Source organism: Mytilus trossulus, chromosome 8 (assembly GCF_036588685.1).
Source record: "Mytilus trossulus isolate FHL-02 chromosome 8, PNRI_Mtr1.1.1.hap1, whole genome shotgun sequence".
NCBI classification, from domain to species: domain Eukaryota; kingdom Metazoa; phylum Mollusca; class Bivalvia; order Mytilida; family Mytilidae; genus Mytilus; species Mytilus trossulus.
In genome coordinates, this window is record NC_086380.1 from 47084799 (window position 1) to 47106834 (window position 22036).

Genomic DNA, 22036 nt, shown 5'->3' on the forward strand with positions numbered 1-22036 from the left:
GAAAAGGATGTATGAAGAAACATCCACATTCATTGTGTTTATTGAAATACATGTATATGATGACATCATACAGTTGATTCGTAATTTGTATTGGATAAATATAATCAAATAATGTTTATCATATTCATATCAACCTTTGGACACCAATACAATCCAAAGAGCTCTGAATCTTGGGCCCCGTTTTTAAATTGGCCTACATTGAGGTTTGATTAAGCCTCCAAAACTACTTTTGTTAATTTCATATGCAGAATCCTATTGTGCATTTAAATTAGTTTTTTTCGGCGCTGTTTTCAAATAAGACTATATTAAGGTTTGAGGTGTGCCAAATAAAACTATGTTTGATTTCATCTATAAAAAAAAATTGGTGATTTTTTATATGCTTTACCTAACCATGTTGTTAGATTTTAGAAATCAGTTAATACTAGGTAAATTAAATATCCAATTTCAAATTTTTAAGAATCTTTGATCACAATCCAAATTCAGAGTTTTAAGCTTGAATATTGTGTCCAAACCAAGGATCTGGAAAAGGTCATATATGCCAGTCATGACTGATTTGGAAACTCAAAAGTCTTAAATGAATTGTTGGGATTTCGGTCTTTTTTTTTTTAGAGAAATAATTCCGGTCATTTCATTAAGATCGTTTTTCTTAATCTCGATTTTGAACTTATTTTTTGTTTTGTTATCCCTTTCCTGTAATAAAACTGCCACTCCAGGTATAGTGTTATAATCATGAGGGCCCTCCTGAATTAACAACTTTTGTTATGCCTCAGGGGAATATTGGCTAATGATCGCTAATCTAATTTACCTGTGTTTTTAATTCACACCTGACAAGCTCAGAACTAAATTGTAAATAAATTAAAATTCCATAAAAACTGTCTTCATTATTTATTTACTTTTCAGCTAAGACAATGTCTATTCTGATTTAAAATTAAATTTAAACTTGATTTAATTTACGTAGAAAAAAGTATTTTTTCACAACACACATGCTTTTTACTATGCAATATGCATGTTTGAAATTCTCTTCCGCAGATTAGACACTAAATCGTAAATTTAAAATGATTTCATGTTAAATAAAGCAAGTCCAACTATTTTCTTTAATATTATTACACTATTAAAGACAAAATATTAAAAAGTCAATGATTTCCTGTGAATTTGATAAACAAAACTAATCCCGGAAATGAGTCAGGAATTGTTCGTTTTAGTATTGTCGCATTACATCCGGTTTGAATTTTGACTTCAGAATCAAAGGAAACTTATGCGATGACTGAGAAAATTATTGTTTTGAGTCATTAAAATCATTCTATTTTAAACTGTTGCCTTCCCTTATGTGATGCAACAGTGAAACAAGTTTGTTGATGCTATGAGTATGAGCATACTCGTGCAGTAATGAGATTTTGACAATCTTTTTTTGAAAAGGGGCACCAACTTTTAAGTTATATGAAAATGACCGAAAATGACCGAAATTAAGTGAAAAAAAATCTGGATCCTTGGTCCAAACTTTCCCAACTGTTCATGGTTTAACCTGTGTGGTCGTACCATGCTGAGCTTGGCTAAGCATTTTATTTTAAAAGTTATTACCCTTGGAAATATAAATTATAATTATGTGTGTACAATTTTGAAAGATTTTTATCAAAGGTTTATATATAAGCAATGCCTTGGTCGAGACATAAAATGTGATTTTGTGTTTATTCAATATCAATAATAATTTTTTCAATCTCTTCAAAATAAACACTAACTGAATCATAAAGAGTAGATTTTTAAAAAACTTAAGTATTGTTCCTATCAAATTGCATTTTTTAGCCTTTATTTAGTTATAGAATACTTTTAAGAGTGTCCACCATTTTTAGTTTTTTTTTGTCAAAGATACAAAAAAAATTAAATAGAAACAATGTTGAAAATTTTGTCAGAAATTAACTTTTATTAATGTTTGAATCAGTGTTTACATTCAACAGATTCAAAATTTATCATTAATTTTTAACAAATACGAAATCATATGCAGTTTTTAATGTTAATAAAATTGAGAATGGAAATGGGGAATGTGTCAAAGAGACAATAACCCGACCATAAAAATAAACAACAGCAGAAGGTCACCTGACACCAACAGGTCTTCAATGTAGCGAGAAATTCCCGCACCCGGAGGCATTCTTCAGCTGGCCTGTAAACAAATATATACTAGTTCAGTGATAATGAATGCCATACTAATTTCCAAATTGTACACAAGAAACTAAAATTAAAATAATACAAGACTAACAAAGGCCAGAGGCTCCTGACTTGGGACAGGCGCAACAATGCGGCAGGGTTAAACATGTTTGTGAGATCTCAACCCTCCCCCTATACCTCTAACCAATGTAGAAAAGTAAACGCATAACAATACGCACATTAAAATTCAGTTCAAGACATGTTATTTCTACCTATTTAGCAGATATTTTTTTTACTCAGGTGAAAAATTAAGCAATGAGTGATATATTTCTCTTAGAAAAAATTTAAAGGTCCCAGTGAATAAACTACTTAGAAAACAATAGCTATTGTATTTGTACAATCAGACAAAAGAACTGCCAAAAGTTTGAATGGATAGGCAACTATCAAATAAATCTATAGAAAGTATCATTGGGTTCGCAATAACAATGTTCTAGATTTAAGATTTGTTTTCAATTTGTGTTTTGTTTACATTCAGGGAGGATTGCTGTCTGAAGATATTGGTGTCATTGCCCCTTACAGACATCAAGTGAGAGTGATTCATGATAGTTTATCTAACTGTGCTGTAGAGGTTAATACAGTAGATCAGTATCAGGGAAGGGATAAAGAACTTGTGATTATATCATTTACAAGAAGTTATAAGGAGAAATTATCTGAAAACTTTAAGGTATGAATAATGTCTGTATTCATCTGATTGGTTTTATAGTAGCCATAACCCATTTGAGGCATTAAGAAAAATGCACCTTCTACTTTATCCTTCCGAAGCACCTGAGATCATCCCTAGTTTTTGATGGGGAATGTGTGGTTTATTCTTAAGTTTTCTATGTTGTGTCATGTGTACTATTGTTTGTCTTTTTTCATTTTTAGCCATGGTGTTGTCAGTTTATTTTCAATTTATGAGTTTGACCTTCCCTTTGGTATCTTTCGTCCCTCTTTCAAGTTTAGATATCAGGTTAACAGACAATAAAGCTGTAAAGTATCTGTAAGATATCAGGTCAACAGACAGTAAAGCTGTAAAGCATCTGTAAGATATCAGGTCAACAGACAGTAAAGCTGTAAAGTATCTGTTAGATATCAGTTCAACAGACCGTAAAGCTGTAAAGTATCTGTAAGATATCAGGTCAACAGACCGTAAAGCTGTAAAGTATATGTAAGATATCAGGTCAACAGACCGTAAAGCTGTAAAGTATCTGTAAGATATCAGGTCAACATAAAATAAAGCTGTAAAGTATCTGTTAGATATCCGGTCAACAGACAGTAAAGCTGTAAAGTATCTGTAAGATATCAGGTCAACAGATAGTAAAGCTGTAAAGTATCTGTAAGATATCAGTCCAACAGACAGTAAAGCTGTAAAGTATCTGTAAGATATCAGATCAACAGACAATAAAGCTGTAAAGTATCTGTAAGATATCAGGTCAACAGACAATAAAGCTGTAAACTATCTGTTAGATATCAGGCCAACAGACAATAAAGCTGTAAAGTATCTGTAAGATATCAGGTCAACAGACAGTAAAGCTGTAAAGTATCTGTAAGATATCAGTCCAACAGACAGTAAAGCTGTAAAGCATCTGTAAGATATCAGGTCAACAGACAATAAAGCTGTAAAGTATCTGTTAGATATCAGGTCAACAGACAATAAAGCTGTAAAGTATCTGTAAGATATCAGGTCAACAGACCGTAAAGCTGTAAAGTATATGTAAGATATCAGGTCAACAGACCGTAAAGCTGTAAAGTATCTGTAAGATATCAGGTCAACATAAAATAAAGCTGTAAAGTATCTGTTAGATATCCGGTCAACAGACAATAAAGCTGTAAAGCATCTGTAAGATATCAGGTCAACAGACAATAAAGCTATAAAGTTTCTGTAAGATATCAGGTCAACAGACAGTAAAGCTGTAAAGTATCTGTAAGATATCAGTCCAACAGACAGTAAAGCTGTAAAGTATCTGTAAGGCCAGGATTTTTTAATTTGTTGGTTTACGGATCCGCCGACCCGATTTTGCCGATTCCTAGAATAAAAATAAAATTGACTTTTCATGCTTTTTTATTCCCGCCGACCCAAACAAATACATTATCCCTGAAAAAATAATTAAATGCTTCTTTTTTTATGAAATGAAATGCATGAATCACTAACAAAATTGATAACACTCTCTGTTGTGAAAAAATAAAACTTCCAGTTTACGTTTCTAAAAATAGACAAATCAATTATAACTAACCTTGAAATGTCATTTACGCAAATAATTTTGCGGAACGAAATCTGTGTTTAAAACCCATTACACAATAAGTTCGTTTCCCTTATTTGTCATCAGTCTGTAAGGTGCATAATCTCATAGAAATAGACTTGTCCAAATGTGGACTGGTGGAAAGCACCTTGGAAGTAAAAGTTCTGAATATCAACAAGTCATTTAGAATTTTCTTGTTTCATGGAAAATAAAAAGATATCATCCATTTGGATTAAAAACGGGAATGCATGACACTAGATTAACCCGATATTCTCGTTTTTTCGGTGGACGAGTCTATTATGTTTTTGACACGTGTGTTGAAACTTATTTTCGTACGACGTTTTTTACATTTTTTTTCTTTATCAGTTTTCGTTTTTGAAGATCATTACTCACCAAGTTTTCTGGAATTGATTAAGAGCTACGCGAATTTGTCTTTCTTGTTTGTGAAAAGATGATTTAATTTCGTCTTTGTTTGTGAACACCCCCCTTTTTAACGGCAAATCATTAGACAATGTCATGCGATATTTATGACAGCTGAGCAAGAATATGTCATCGAACTCAAATTTGAAATGATGACAAAAATAGCATAAAAACATTTTGTATATTTATTTTGCATTTTTTTTCTGTCTTGAAAGATCTTTTTTTTTCTTTTTTTTCCCGACCAACCGACCCGACTTTTTCATGGGGAAAATCCGTAAACCAACAAATTAAAAAACAGTGGCCTAAGATATCAGGTCAACAGACAGTAAAGCTGTAAAGTATCTGTAAGATATCAGTTCAACAGACAATAAAGCTGTAAAGTATCTGTTAGATTCCAGGTCAACAGACAGTAAAGCTGTAAAGTATCTGTAAGATATCAGTCCAACAGACAGTAAAGCTGTAAAGTATCTGTTAGATATCAGGTCAACAGACAGTAAAGCTGTAAAGTATCTGTTAGATATCAGGTCAACAGACAATAAAGCTGTAAAGTATCTGTAAGATATCAGGTCAACAGACAGTAAAGCTGTAAAGTATCTGTAAGATATCAGGTCAACAGACAATAAAGCTGTAAACTATCTGTTAGATATCAGGCCAACAGACAATAAAGCTGTAAAGTATCTGTTAGATATCAGTCCAACAGACAGTAAAGCTGTAAAGTATCTGTTAGATATCAGGTCAACAGACAGTAAAGCTGTAAAGTATCTGTAAGATATCAGGTCAACAGACAATAAAGCTGTAAAGTATCTGTTAGATATCAGTCCAACAGACAGTAAAGCTGTAAAGTATCTGTTAGATATCAGGTCAACAGACAGTAAAGCTGTAAAGTATCTGTAAGATATCAGTCCAACAGACAGTAAAGCTGTAAAGCATCTGTAAGATATCAGGTCAACAGATAGTAAAGCTGTAAAGTATCTGTAAGATATCAGTTCAACAGACAATAAAGCTGTAAAGTATCTGTAAGATATCAGGTCAACAGATAGTAAAGCTGTAAAGTATCTGTAAGATATCAGGTCAACAGACAATAAAGCTGTAAAGTATCTGTAAGATATCAGGTCAACAGACAATAAAGCTGTAAAGTATCTGTAAGATATCAGTTCAACAGACAATAAAGCTGTAAAGTATCTGTAAGATATCAGGTCAACATAAAATAAAGCTGTAAAGCATCTGTAAGATATCAGGTCAACATAAAATAAAGCTGTAAAGTATCTGTAAGATATCAGATCAACAGACAATAAAGCTGTAAAGTATCTGTAAGATATCAGGTCAACATAAAATAAAGCTGTAAAGTATCTGTAAGATATCAGGTCAACAGACAATAAAGCTGTAAAGTATCTGTAAGATATCAGTTCAACAGACAATAAAGCTGTAAAGTATCTGTAAGATATCAGGTCAACATAAAATAAAGCTGTAAAGTATCTGTAAGATATCAGGTCAACAGACAATAAAGCTGTAAAGTATCTGTAAGATATCAGGTCAACAGACAGTAAAGCTGTAAAGCATCTGTAAGATATCAGGTCAACATAAAATAAAGCTGTAAAGTATCTGTAAGATATCAGATCAACAGACAATAAAGCTGTAAAGTATCTGTAAGATATCAGGTCAACAGACAATAAAGCTGTAAAGTATCTGTAAGAATAGAGAATTATCTTTTGCATTTCAGTGATATCATTGTCAGAAATGTTAAACATGGGCATTGAATAGTCTATAATAGTTTACATGTTTATTGCCTTGCACATGCAATCTAAGGTTGAAGAAAGTTATCTATAGTGCCAAATAGTTTTATAATGAAAATAATTTGGCAGTTATTTCTTTTGCTTTTGTCTCATTGTTCTATGATTCATTTGATTAATAATTCATTCCTGTTTACAAAATCCCCTATTTGATGAAATTCTTTTGATTGGTATATCTACTGTTACAAGTAGAGGAAGTATTTATCGAAGGAGACTTCTGTCTTTACATTAATGTAGTGTAGATATACAATGATTCTTTCATTTGTTTACAGTCTAATTTATGTTTACAGTCAGGAGACTTGTTGAAAGATGTAAGAAGATTGAATGTGGCAGTTTCCAGGGCAAAGAAGAAGTTGATTATGGTTGGTGACTATGTGACATTACAGACTTATCAACCTTTGGCAGTCATACTAAACCTGATGAAGAAAAATGATCTCATATCCTTTTATAAATGATGGATGAGGTTCTTAAGTGTTGAAAGGGTAACCGTGTGTTTGCTATGTTGTATAATACATTTGGAGTTTTAAATTGTTTAAAAGTTCAGTTCAACCTTTTGCCAGAACTCTATATGACCTCCATCTTTTTTCTATGACTGCAATATTGTTGTCTGGTCTTCCTCATCCGCCTTGCCGATGACATTTGGTTTTTGGACAATAACTTTAGTATAAAGTGAATAGAAATCTATGAAATTTAAACACAAGATTTATAATCACAAAGGAAAGTGTTGATTATTTTTAGTGGTTGTGGTCCTAACAGTTAAGGAATAAGGGACCAAAATGGGGCCCAAATAAGCCTTTTTTCTAATTTCCAGACAATAACTTGTGGAACGGTGTATGGCAAGGAAACGGTCTTATTCCATATTGATAAAATATTAGTAGGTTTTTCTATATGAATGGGATTTGAATAAGCATCTTCACCTGTCAAAAAAGGATATTCACCGTGCAAAACGTTACATGCTTTTACAAGTATTATTATGGTTCAAACCTTTAGGAATAAGGGGCATCAAAGGGTGAAAAACAAGGGTGTCCTGGTTAATGGACAATTGCTTTTAAAAGTAAAATGTTAAGTTTGGATTACCTCCCTCACACTGCTTTTAAATTATTAAATAGGTAATTATGGTTGCAAACTCCACTGGAAATTTGAATTAAGATTATAACCGTATCATAAGGGGGAGTGTGAAAAAAATTAGGGGGATGATTGTAAAAAAGAAATTGTGGGGAGGACAATTATTCTGAAAATTTGTAAAATTAAAAAAGAAAATTTCTTCAAAAAAAATTGGGGGGGTGGGGGGGGGGCAATTTTCAACAGCATGCACAGTTTATAGCACAAAATAAATGGAGGGGTAATTGGGAGGGGTCAATTCGCTACAGCATGGTGTATTGCACAAGAGTAAAAAAAAAATGAATATAAATTCAAATCATATATTCTATTCTAAGTTCTTTGACTACAGTTATTCTGTGTCAGAAACCTATTTTGTGTCAAATATTTAATTACAATCCAAATTCAGACCTGTATCAAGCAAGAATATTGTGTCCATTTTCTCCAACTGTTCAGGGTTTGACCGCTGTGGTTGTAAAGCTATTTATTTAGTTTGTATAACAGCATCATTTCCTGTAAAAAAAATAAGTTAGAGATTAAGAAAATTAATCACTTACTTAAGTGTTGTATTTTCTCATGATATAAGGTTTTAATATCATTTTTTTTAAGTTAATTTCTAGATTTTATCTTGATTATCTTCAATCTTACATATAATGTATTTATAACAGGATGTATTTAAAGTAGAATGTGTTAATTTAATCAGAATCCAAATCCAATCAGCAAACCTTAGGCTACTCATTTTATGGAAATATTTAATGATGTACATGTCAGTCCCTGACCTCATTTATATGTTTATTGGTCATGCAATGTTCAGTTTTCATGGTTAAGTTTGTTTTTTAGATGCTATAAGCAATAGGTCAACTATATTTAATGAACAGATTGATTGTAAGGTGTACATGTCTGTCTTGCATGGTTCATCTGACTAATTTTCATGGTTCATTGGTCACTGTTCAGTGTTTTGGTAATGTCTGTCTCTTAGAAATTATAAGCAATAAATCAACATCATTTGTTGTATCAAATGATTGTAAGATGTACATGTATTTTCGTTTGGTTCATCTGACCTTGACCTCATTTTCTTGGATCATAATACATTTATGTGATATTTGATATCAGTCATGGTCGACTTTGAAAATTTTGCTTAGAAGTTAGTTTTCATGTATTAATTTCTGAATAGGTCAGTTTATGGGGAACTATTAGTGGTAAGTTAGTGATAATTGGTATGCAGTTGTTTAAGCATTGGCATATCTCATTTCCATGGAGATTATTTGCCCCGCCCCCTAAGTCATACAGTAGTCTATTGACTTTGAAACTTTTGCTTAGTTTTCATGTTATGTATTAGTTTGTGATTAGATCATTGATAAATTATAGGGAACCACTAGTGGTAGGTCAATGATATTTGGTATGCAGTTGTATTAGCATTTGCACATCTCATTACCATGGAGATTATTTGACCCTGCACCCTCAGTTATGGTTTATTGACTTTGAAATTTTGATTGGTTTACTTGTATTAGTTTGTGTTTATTAAATTGAGAATGGAAATGGGGAATGTGTCAAAAAGACAACAACCTGACCGTAGAAAAAAACATCAGCAGAAGATCACCAACAGGTCTTCAATGTAGCGAGAAATTCCCGCACCCAGAGGCATCCTTCAGCTGGCCCCTAAACAAATATATACTAGTTCAGTGATAATGAACGCCATACTAATTTCCAAATTGTACACAAGAAACTAAAATTAAAATAATACAAGAGGATCCAATGCCAGAGGCTCCTGACTTGGGACAGGCGCAAAAATGCGGCGGGGTTAAACATGTTTGTGAGATCTCAACCCTCCCCCTATACCTCTAGCCAATGTAGAAAAGTAAACGCATAACAATACGCACATGCACATTAAAATTCAGTTCAAGAGAAGTCCGAGTCTGATGTCAGAAGATGTAACCAAAGAAAGTAAACAAAATGACAATAATACATAAATAACAACAGACTACTAGCAGTTAACTGACATGCCAGCTCCAGACTTCAATTAAACTGACTGAAAGATTATGATTTCATCATATGAACATCAGGCACAATCCTTCCGGTTAGGGGTTTAGTATCATACCATCATAACATTTATGAGAAGAACATAACCCGTGTCATGCCAACAACTGTTTTTTTTAATAAATGTGTTTAGTTCCGACGCAAAGACCCTATAAGTGAATCAATATGCAATCTTTAATGACCTGACAACAGTATCGTAACTATATTCCTTCTAAATAAGTCAATTCAAAGGTTTTGTTAGTTTTTGTTTGTTTAAAGGGAACTTCTTATGATAAGTCAATGGTATTTGGTATGCAGTTGTAGATAATTATATAAGCATGGCACTTCTCATTTCCATGGAGATTGTTTAGCCATGTACCTTCAGTCATGGTTCATTGACTTTATATATTTGCAAAACATACATGTTAAAGTATTGATATTTGAATTTCAACATTATCTCTGAGATAACAGTTTATTTGAAAGTGAGTTATTTTGTCAGCTAGATGTAGTTAGTTTCAAGTTGACAAATTGAAGCCCCTCAGTCATGCATTCTTATATGTACAAAGCTTTATATATCAGACAGTAGAAGATCTAAATGCTACATACATTTGTCTCTGATGAAAAGGATTACTTATGTTGCACTTTTGATTACTGTATACATTTTTTTTATTTTCTTTAACACAAGACATTGTCACACTATCTGAGCTGGAACTTTGAAAATCCTTTCTTGATGAATAATTCTATTAATACAAATGTATTAAGAATAGAAAATTGAAGAGAGAATAACTAGCATTTACAGGGATTTGTTTTGTTTTTTGATGATTTGATCAACTGCTAAAGGCTGATGTTTGAAGCTATGATTTTGAGTATACCTTGAATTGATTGCTCAAAATAATGAGGACAGAAATCCACTTAAAGGAGACAACAAAAATTGAACCCAGAGGCTGTGAGATGCTAGTCTGAAGGTGTAACAATGGAAAATCATTTTTAAATCTGCCCATTGTAATAGGCGCCATTGATTTCAAATATAAGCGTTCATTCATCCATCTGATTATTACCTATTGTATGTATTGTTAATTTGTTCTCATCTTGAAGATGCATGCTATATTTGCATCTCTTCATTACTGTAATAAGTTAAATCAGTGACTTTCTATAGTGCTCACAAAGGTTATTTATCTGTATTAATATAGTTTTCCAATTTGTTCACTAACTGTAACATTCATCAACATGTATTAATGTGATATGCAAATATTTTTTGTTCAAATGTATTAATGTAATAGGCAAATATTTTTTGTTCAAATGTATTAAAACATAATTTATTCAGCAGTGTTTTTATGCTCCACCTACGATAGTAGTCTCCATGATTAATGCCAAATTAGAGAATTTATTCGAATTTCACTTTCACGGTCCAGTAAACATAGAAAATGATAGTGTGAGTGGGGCATCCGTGTACTGTGGACACATTCTTGTTTACAGAGGTTTTTAGTTGATTTCCTCAGCTTTTCAAATTGTTTGTTGCTTTCTTCTTCATTGAAGGGGGGTAGGACCTTTATTGGGAGTACAGGATAGGGTTTTTTTAGCTCGGTATTTCTGGATTGACCCTTTAAGGATCTGGGAATTCTTTTTTTCGAAATGTTGGGATTTAAATTTATTTAAATTCGGGACCCGGGGATTTCGAGTTGTTAACCCGAGATTTAGGGTTCTGGACCCCCTTGTTTAGATCTCAAGTCAAAAGCTTTATTTAAAGTTGATACATATACATATACAGTACTGACTGTACTACTTATGCTCTGCAGAGCTTTATAAATTGATATACACTGCATTTGATAAAATAATATACATAAGACATTCTTTTGTTTTGAAGATAAACATATAAATTTTAGAACAAAGAAGATACATTTTTATAATTAGTTGTTATTGGCTTTGAGCTAGGTGACAATAACTGCAAGTACTCTCAGAACTGGGCTTCAGTTTGACTTTTCTGTTGTATTAAGGGATGTATAAAATAAAATTCACTGCCACGTCTAATTCTGGGGTTTTTTTTCTTTCTTTTTTTTCTTGCCTTGACATAGGTCAAAAAATGAGACTTAGGTATACAGGTCCGTTGACGGCCGTGTCAACAATGCAATAGTTTGTGATTAGGTCAGTTTATAGTGAACCACTTGTGGTAAGTCAATTATAATTTGTGTGTAGTTGTATCAGCATTGGTAAATATCATTTCTAAGGAGACTATTTGGCCTGATTCCTCATTATATGGTCTAAATATATATTGACTTTGAAACTTTTGCTTTTCTCAATATGTATTACATTGTAGTAAGTATTTATATTAGTTTAGAGTAAACCACTAGTGGTAGGTCAATGATGTTTTATCTCATTTCCATATATCATGTATAAAAATTTAAATGACATACAATGAAAATTCCTATATTTCCAAATCTGTCTGATACTGAAAAACTAGAAGTCCTGCTAAATCTCAAATATAAACCAAGTGAGAGCAAAAAAAAAGATCCTTTATGAAGCAGAGAACATAAGAATGTTTGCTTGTAATGTACAAATGTATATGAATGTATATATGAAACGTCTGGATATTAGTCGACGAACTTTCTTACAAGGCGCTTGATCGTTACGATACGGATAGCATGAGTCCAAATCCCGCTGAGGGAAGATCCAAAATTTGCTTCTGCAAAGGAGTAGGGGCATTTAGGCCTGGTTTTGGCCCAAGAAAATAAAATGTTGGATAACTTTTTTAAATTACTCGGACTTCTCTTGAATTGAATTTTAAATGTGCGTATTGTTATGCATTTACTTTTCTACATTGGCTAGAGGTATAGGGGCAGGGTTGAGATCTCATAAACATGTTTAACTCCGCCGCATTTTTGTGTCTGTCCCAAGTCAGGAGCCTCTGGCCTTTGTTAGTCTTGTATTTTTTTTAATTTTTAACCGGATTTTTGTGACAAAAATGTCGGTTATTGATTTGGGGATGTACGGCAGGCGGTCGGTCGGGCGGGCGGCAATCAAATGTTGTCCGTGCATTAACTCATGAACCAAAGCTTTTAAAATTTTAATATGTTGTTACTGACAACTAAATGAAGGTCAAGTTCAATAATGGCGATTTACTGTTCAGGAGTTATGGTTCTTCAAAGATTGAAATATATTGTTACATTGGAGACTAATTGCCGGAATGCAAAGTTGGGTAAGGAATTGATTAATTACGAATGTAACAATAATTATTGAGGCTACGGTTACATTGCGTTATTGTTACATGAAAAAAACGGCAATGTACGATGGGACTAGTAATGTGTACTAAATAATAAAAGTTGAAAACATTTATTTTATATTTACAATACATACAATTATTACATACAATTTCTTTATTTATTTTCATTTACAATCAGACAGTTTCTACACTATCCAGTAAGTGGGTTTTGGGGCATTATAAAATTCCGACACATTTTTTTGTATATATTTGTATATAGGTGTATAGATTTTTTTTTAAAGCGAAAAAAAGTTACCTTTGATTTAGGCTCCATCTGATTTTGAAACGAAATTACGTCCTCCATGGATACATGTATTCAGAAGTTCACAGTTAGCAAACTTTGCATTTGAATATATCATTTTTTCAGAACTGCGGTTGTAAAGTTGTATGAAATTTGTGTCTTGTTATTAAATCAGTTTCGTTTCAAACCAATCCAAAGTTTAAATTTTTCACCCAAACCCAACAACAATCCATTTAACTATAATTTTCGCCTTTGACACTACTTATCTGAGGTAAAATTGAGAATGGAAATGTAGAATGTATCAACTTAAAAGCAACAACAACCCGACTATAGAGCAGACAACAGCCGAAGGCCACAATGTAGCGAGAAACTCCCGCACCCGGAGGCGTCCTTCAGAACGCCACGCTAAACCCAATGATGGCAATCATACACAAGAAACTAAAATTAAAAAACATACAAGACTAACTAAGACCAGAGGCTCCTGACTAGGGACAGTATGTTTAAAAACATCAAAACCATTAATACGTAAAACTAATAAAACACAATATGTTGAATAATAATATTTATTATTTGTCATTATTACAAGTATTATTTGGTACATATGAAAGAATAAAGCAACAAAACTATAGAAGACTTAAATCTAATAAATCCAGCGTATATTGCCGTTTTTCATGTAACAATAACGCAATGTAACCGTAGCCTCAATAATTATTGTTACATTCGTAATTAGTCGGTTCCTTACCCAACTTTGCATTCCGGCAATTAGTCTTCAATGTAACAATAATATGTTTATTATTGTTACATTTCCATGTAACCGTAGCTAGTGCCAATTTTAATATGTTGTTACTGATGACGAAATGGAGGTCAAGTTCAATAATGACGATTTTGACTTTTACCGTTCAAGAGTTATAGCCGTATTTGGCACAACTTTTTTGAATTTTGGATCCTCAATGCTCTTCAACTTTGTTATTGTTTGGCTTTATAAATATTTTGATATGAGCGTCACTGATGAGTCTTATGTAGACGAAACGCGCGTCTGGCGTACTAAATTATAATCCTGGTACCTTTGATAACTATTATGGTTCTTGAAAGATCGTAAAATAGCGTTTCCATTCACGTTGTTCAGCATTTACTCATGAACCATTCAATCTAAGCTTTTCAAATTTTAATATGTTGATACTGTTGACCAAATGGAGGTCAAATTTGATATTGACGATTTTCACTTTCACCATTCATCAGTAATGGTTCTTGTGATATTGCCAGGACACAAATAAATGTTAATAAATCCGATTTGCTGTCGTTGTGACAGCCTCTTGTAGTTTCTTGTGTACAATTTGGAAATTAGTATGGCGTTCATTATCACTGAACTAGTATATATTTGTTTAGGGGCCAGCTGAAGGACGCCTCCGGGTGCGAGAATTTAATTTCTCGCTACATTGAAGACCTGTTGGTGACCTTCTGCTGTTGTTTTTTATATGGTCGGGTTGTTGTCTCTTTGACACATTCCCCATTTCCATTCTCAATTTTACATAGTGTTTAGAAGTACATAGGATCAGGAACATATATATTATATATACTGTTCCCAGATAGGGTTAAGAAATATAAATGAAAACATTAAAGATTTTTATGTGATGATGTCACAATTACGTCATAATATGTTCCGTGTTCACACAAAAATGAAAATTACAGAATTTATGCAGTTTTCTATCTTTATTTCCGGTATGGAAACATAATGCGCAGCCAAGGAACAGAAGCTTTATCATTACTATTGACAAAATCTCACCAAATATAAAGCTGTTTCTTGGGTGCGCACATATACTTTTTGCTCCATATAGGAATAGTTATCTGGTGGCGGCGGCGTTAGCTAACTTCTTAAAAGCTTTATATCTTAGAAGGTGGAAGACCTGGATGCCTCATACTTTTTATATAAATGCCTCATGTTACGAAGTTTCTGTCAGTCACATGTCCAATGTCATTAACCTCATTTTTCATAGTTCAGTGACCACTTGAAAAAGAAGTTCAGATTTTTTGTAATGTAGAATTCTCTCTTACTATAAGATAAGATATATTTTATTTCCAATAGTGGACCCATTACAGACATAATTAGTACATTGATTGTTTTATCACACAATTGATAAATAATAAAATAACCAAGTTATAGGATAACTTTATTTGATATGTGCGTACCTTGGAAGGTCCTCATGTCTGTCAGACAGTTTTCACTTGACCTTGACCTCATTTCATGGATCAATGAACAAGGTAAGGTTTTGGTGCTCAAGTCTATATCTCAGATACAATAAGCAAAAGGTCTAGTATATTTGGTGTATGGAAGGACTGTAAGGTGTACATGTCCAACTGGCAGGTGTCATCTGACCTTGACCTCATTTTCATGGATCAGTGGTTAAAGTTAAGTTTTTGTGTTTTGTTCTGTTTTTCTCATACTTAATGCAATAGGTCTACTATATTTGTTGTATGGAATGATTGTAAGGTATACATGTCTAGTGGGTAGATGTGATCTGACCTTGACCTCATTTTCATGGTTCAGTGGTCAAAGTTAACTTTTTGAGTTTTAGTCTTTTTATCTAATACTTTAAGCCATGCCATAGGTCAACTATATTTGGTGTATGGAAATATTGTACGATCCATATGTTAGTCGTGCAGGTTTTATTTGACCTTGACCTAGTTTTCACGGTTCATTGCTCAGTGCTAAGTTTTTGTGTGTTGGTCTATTTTTCTTAAACTATAAGCAATACTATATTTGTTGTATAGAAGCATTGTTAGCCTGCCATGGTTCATTGATCAATGTTAAGGTTATGTGACAGTCGAAATAAGCTTTATTTTTAAGAGTATCAGTATAATATCAATGATTAGTAAACATATCAGGGTATGCTTTCTTGTTCAATATAAAACCTACTTAAAATTTGATGAAAAATAAGGAAAACTAATGGACGTCAAGTTGGTAACTTACTCCTTTTTCGTTACTTATTCCTTATTCATTACTTATTCGTTACCTATTCGTTACTTATTCCTTATTCGTTTCTTATTCCTTATTCGTTACTTATTCCCTATTCCTTATTCGTTACTCATTCGATTTTTAATATCCTTCCCCCTTTTTAATTGTTTATATTCTTATCTCTGGTAATAATTCTAAATTTGTTTAGGTAAAATGACCTTTTTATGACCTATTTAAATGTGTGTGTGTTCAACCGATCCTTTTACTTTATGTTCGATACTTATTTGATTTTTATACGTTCTACCTTTAATTTAAACTGCTTTATTTCCGTATGTTTGAAGATGGATTTTGATTCGAAATCACCGTTTTAGCGCTTGTATAAAAAAAAAAAAAGATATGGTATGATTGCCAATGAGACAACTCCCCACAATAGACCAAAATGACACAGAAATTAACAACTATAGGTCACGGTACGGCCTTCAACAATGAACAAAGCCCATACCGCATAGCCAGCTATAAAAAGCCCAGACATAACAATGCAAAACAATTCAAACAACAAATCTAACGGCCTTATTTCATATACCAAAAAATAAACGGAAAACAAATATGCAACACAAAAACAAACGCTAACTACTTAATTTTAGGCTTTTGACTAGGGACAGGCACATACTTACATAATGTAGCAGGGTAAAACAGGATAGTAGGGTGTCAATCGTTTCGGAGCTAGACTATTACCTTGTTTAATTCGTTCTATTACTCGCTTTAATTCGCTTATAATACGTGTATTATACGTTGCACCTTTTAAAACATGATTTTCATTTCTTTTCTTGTCGCTGGTGGTAAATTTGGGTCCTTAGAGGTGATATAACTCTGTAAGTGCGTATGTAGCTGTTTCAGCGCACGTCTGATACTCTGTTACTTATTCGTTCCTTATTCGCTTTTTACACATTTGTTATACGTTGCACTTTTTGTGTTCATGTTTCTGGTGATAACAATGTGTTCTTAGAGATGTATTAACCCTATTGGCGCGTATGTACCCATTCCAACTCTCGATTAATACCCTGTTAATATAGTTGATAATAAATTATGTAATAGTAATGATGGTGCCAGTTTTGATGCACTCAATAAATTTGTAAAATCAAAGTCACAAAGGGTAGTGAAAAAATCATTTCACCAGAAATAAGTATTTTGGATGTAAATATGTACATGTATTAACCGAGCGCTAAAACTGGTACATACGCGCTAATAGGGTTATTTCACCTTCAAGAACACATTCATTGTCACTACTAGAGACATGAAAATCGATTTATTTTATAATGAAACGTATGCCACGCGTATTACAATCGAATAAGTAATAGGGTACTAACCGAGCGCTAATATGGTTAATTCATCCCTAAGAACACATATTTACCACCTTTTGAAAATCCTTTTTTATAAGGTGCAACGTATAACAAACGTATTTTAAGCGAATAAAGTAACGAATAAGTAACAGGGTATTAACCGAGCGCTGGAACGGGTACATACGCACTAAAAGGGTTATTTTATCTCTAACAACACATTATTACCACCAGAGACATGAACACAATTGAAAATCCTTTTCTAAAAGGTGCAACGTATAACAAACGTATTAGAAGCGAATAAAGTAACGAATAAGTAACAGGATATTAACCGAGCGCTGGAACGGGAACATACGCGCTAATAGGGTTATTTTATCTCTAACAACACATTATTATCACCAGAGACATGAACACATTTGAAAAACGATTTATTTCATGGTGCAATGTATAACAAACGTGTTATAAATGAATAAGTAACAGGGTATTATCCGAGCGCTAGAACGAGTACATACGCGCTAATATGGTTATTTTATCTCTAAGAACACATTGTTACCACCAGAGACATGAACATTATTGAAAATCCTTTTTTAAAAGGTGCAACGTATACCACGCGTATTATAAGCGAATAAGTAATAGGGTACTTACCGAGCGCTGGAACGGGTACATGCGCGCTAATAGGATTATTTCATCTCTAAGAACACATTGTTACCATGAGAAACATGAACACAATTAAAAAACCAATTATTTCAATGAGCAACGTATACCACTCGTATTTAAAGCGAATAAGGAACGAATATGTAACAGGGTATTAACCGAGCACTGGAACGTGTACATACGCGCTAATAGGATTATTTCATCTCTAAGAACACAATGTTACCAACAGAGACATGAACACAAAATCATTTTCCAAAAAGTGCAACGTATAACAAACGTGTTAAAAGCGAATAAGGAACGAATAAGTAACAGAGTATCAGTCGTGCGCTGAAAAAACTACATACCCGCTTATAGAGTTATATCACATTTAAGAACCCAAATCTACCACCAGAGACAAGAAAACAAATAAAAATCATGTTTTAAAAGGTGCAACGTATTATAAGCGAATTATAAGCAAGTAATGGAACGAATTAAACTAGGTAATAGTCTAGCTCCGAAACGCTGTACACCCTGCTAACCAGTTTAACCGTGCCATATAATGTAAGTATGTGTCTGTCACTAGCCAAGAGCCTGAAATCAAGTAGTTATCGTTTGTTTTTGTGTTACATATTTGTTTTCGTTTATTTTTTTGTATATGAAATAAGGCCGTTAGTTTTGTTGTTTGAATTGTTTTACATTGTTATGTCTGGCCTGTATAGCTGACTATGCGGTATGGGTTTTGTTCATTGTTGAAGGCCGTACCGTGACCTATAGTTGTTAATTTCTGTGTCATTTTGGTCTATTGTAGGGAGTTGTCTCACTGGCAATTATACCACATCTTTTTATTTATACATGCGCTAAAACGGTGATTTCACCCCTTCGAACCAAGAACCATCTTCAAACATACGGATATAAAGCAGTTAAAAGGTAGAACGTATAGAAATCAAATCAATAATCGAACATAAAGTAAAAGGATCAGTTGAGCACAAACACATATAAATAGGTCTCAAAAAGGTAATTTTACCTCAACAAATTTAGAACTATTACCAGAGGTAAGAATATAAACAATTAAAAAGGGAGAAGGATATTAAAAATCGAATAAGGAATAAGAAATAAGTAGCGAATAGGTAACGAATAAGGTATAGGGAATAAGGAACGAATGAGTAATGAATAGGTAACGAATAAGGAATAGGTAACGAATAAGGAATAACTAACGAATAAGGAATAAGTAACGAATAAGGAATAAGTAACCAACTTGACGTCCATGGAAAACTAGACTTGTCATTGCAAGCAATAGCGGATGTTCCTTCCTTCTATTACCCCTAAATGGAAGCCATTCCGAAAATCGTAAACAGTGAATGCGAATATATTATGCATGGCAATTTTAATATCTTTCTCAGAACATTTGGAGCATTTTGAAATTTTTGATATTTCCTTGGCAGCGGCAGCCATTTTGGAAATTCCAATCTTAAAAGTCTTTTCTATACTTACCAGTCAACATTTATGCCGAGTTCACACGTAATTCGAATTCGATTCGCATTAACTAATTCGATTTTAATTCGCATTCGAAACGTTTAACGTCCTGACGTCAATTCTAATTCGAATTGGAATGCGCGTCAAATTCTCTTTACTGTCCTTACGACGTTAACTTTTAATACGGATTAACAAAAACGTATTTTCTAATGCGAGTTAGTTAATTCGAACTAGCCAATTCGAATCAATTCGAATTAAAAGAAAAGAAGAGTATGTGAACGCGATTAGCGAAATTGATTCGCGTTCGATTCGAATTCAATTCGAATTAAAGGTACATGTGAACGAGGCATTATATTAAAATGTGCATAAGGTTTGGAGCATTTCGATATTTTCACATTTTTGCTGTTTCCATGGTAACAGTCCATGGCCATTTAAAAAATTCCAAGGTCTAACTGCACATCTACAGATGCTGTTATGGTCAACAATCATGATGATTGGTTCCACTAGCTCTGAGAAATTTAGTGGACAAGAAAATAGGTAAGAATAATAATAACAAAGAAACAGAGGAAAAGTAATATGTCACCGACATGGCGATCAGGTGACATAATCACAAAAGTTTACAAAATATGCAAATTAAGTCATGATGTGTTGCCATGATTTTTGTTTTTCTGACTACCGTGTACACTAGCTCAATTTATCAGTATTTAAGCGCAAGTCAGACAGAAAAAACATGCAAAATGGTCCGAAAGTACTTTATCAAAATCAAATGAATTCTTTACCAGATAGTACATACATGTACAGATGGAAAAAAATATGAGGAGGTGAAACTTTACATATCATTTTACATGTGCAAATAGCCAAACCTAAACTCAAGTCTTATAACATATAAACAATCCACCCACAGCAAACAATTATGAGATTTTTAATATAAGTTAAGAAATTTTGAATTCTTAATTAACTGTTTAAAAGTTGAGGTAATGGGAAATAAAAAAAACAATAAGCTTTTAACCCATCGGGACTGGTCATAATTTAAGCAGTCATAATCACAGACACAGTCACTTTACCAGTTTTTTTGGCAAATATGGCGATTTTGGTCATTTTTCCTTGTTTTTGGACATGCACATATAGAGTACATGTGTGAATAAACTGCATAATATAAGAAAATTTTTGTTTACATTAATAACACATTTCATATTATTATATGTTTGTGTTTTCATATGACTAATGTTTCTGATTGAAATAATGAGTATTCCTGTTATTTGAACACATTCTTTGAAACATCAGAATTTAAAAATAAATGAATTTTGCTAATTTTGACTTAAAAATCTTTGTAAATGGTCAATATATTAAAAAGATATGATTGCTTACATTTGGCCCATACCTAACAATTATTCTCAGCAGAAATCATTTGACCTTAACACAACAAATCAGTAAACCAGAAATAGCCCCATGAGCACCCCATCTTTGATGCAATTTTGAGTAAAAAAAATATATAAAGAAAAGGAGTCTTGTCTTTTTAAAAAATTTAAGACATCATATTAAAACACTGAAATGTCTGAAAGTCTTAAAAACAGGATAGTTTCATAAATAGGATCCTTAATATAATTCATAAATCAAAGCAAGGGTATACTGATAACAGGTTTTACCCATAAGACACCACAATTACAAACCATAGGCAGATACAGAGGCCTCCTCCCTCCTTTTCGTGGAAAAGAAATTGTTGATTATATAGAGAATCACGGAAGCATGACTGGAGAGGCCCCCCTTTATGAAAAGTTCTGGATCCGCCACTGCAAACTTGTTTTGTATGGAGTATTATGCAACATTGTATCGTACAGTTATTTCTTCATTATGACAGATCATATAATCAACAATTATCCTAAATATTGAAATCAATCTTAGTGAAGAAATTAAAACTTTATCACAGAATAAAAAGTTAAAACCCTAATTAAACTACCGCGCTGAAAGACATTTCAGAGTGTTCACTCTTTGTTTTTTTTGGGTTTTTTTAGTGATTGAGAAACTATGCCCGCATTTCTTTCTAACCAAAATTTTGTCAACATTGTGTCGCGTTTGTAGTTGTTTTCTAAACGCTACAACAGTAGAAACAAATAACTGAAGGACGCCTCCGGGTGCGTGACATTGAAGACCTGTTGGTGACCTTCTGCTGTTGTTTTTTCTATGGTCGGGTTGTTTTCTCTTTGATACATTCCGCATTTCCATTCTCAATTTTATATCGTGTAATAAGTCTTTGTTGACCCTGTTTGAACTTTCAATAATGCATGCACATGTTGTTGGTAAACAGAATTTTAACAAACGTAGAAACAAATACTTCGTTTAATTAGGTTGAAGTTACAAACAAATGTAGCGTTTGCACTAACAAACGACAAACGACAAAATG

The 22036-nt window shown here is 32.9% G+C and overlaps 1 protein-coding gene across 7 annotated transcripts in view; it reads left to right on the forward strand.

Annotated features, from left to right (window-relative positions):
• LOC134681043 (DNA replication ATP-dependent helicase/nuclease DNA2-like) overlaps positions 1 to 11780 on the forward strand; it is a 194399-nt gene extending 182619 nt beyond the window's left edge. For 6 of the 7 annotated variants that reach the window (XM_063540428.1, XM_063540430.1, XM_063540429.1 and 3 more), the window contains exons 30-32: positions 2675 to 2863; positions 6919 to 7064; positions 10429 to 11779. In XM_063540428.1, coding sequence (XP_063396498.1) covers positions 2675 to 2863; positions 6919 to 7064; positions 10429 to 10459 — 366 coding nt within the window. In that variant the 3' untranslated portion in view covers positions 10460 to 11779. Of the gene's footprint in view, positions 1 to 2674; positions 2864 to 6918; positions 7065 to 10428 lie in introns of all 7 variants that reach the window. The other variant, XM_063540433.1, reaches the window with a different exon arrangement.
• Positions 11781 to 22036: the final 10256 nt, after the last annotated feature.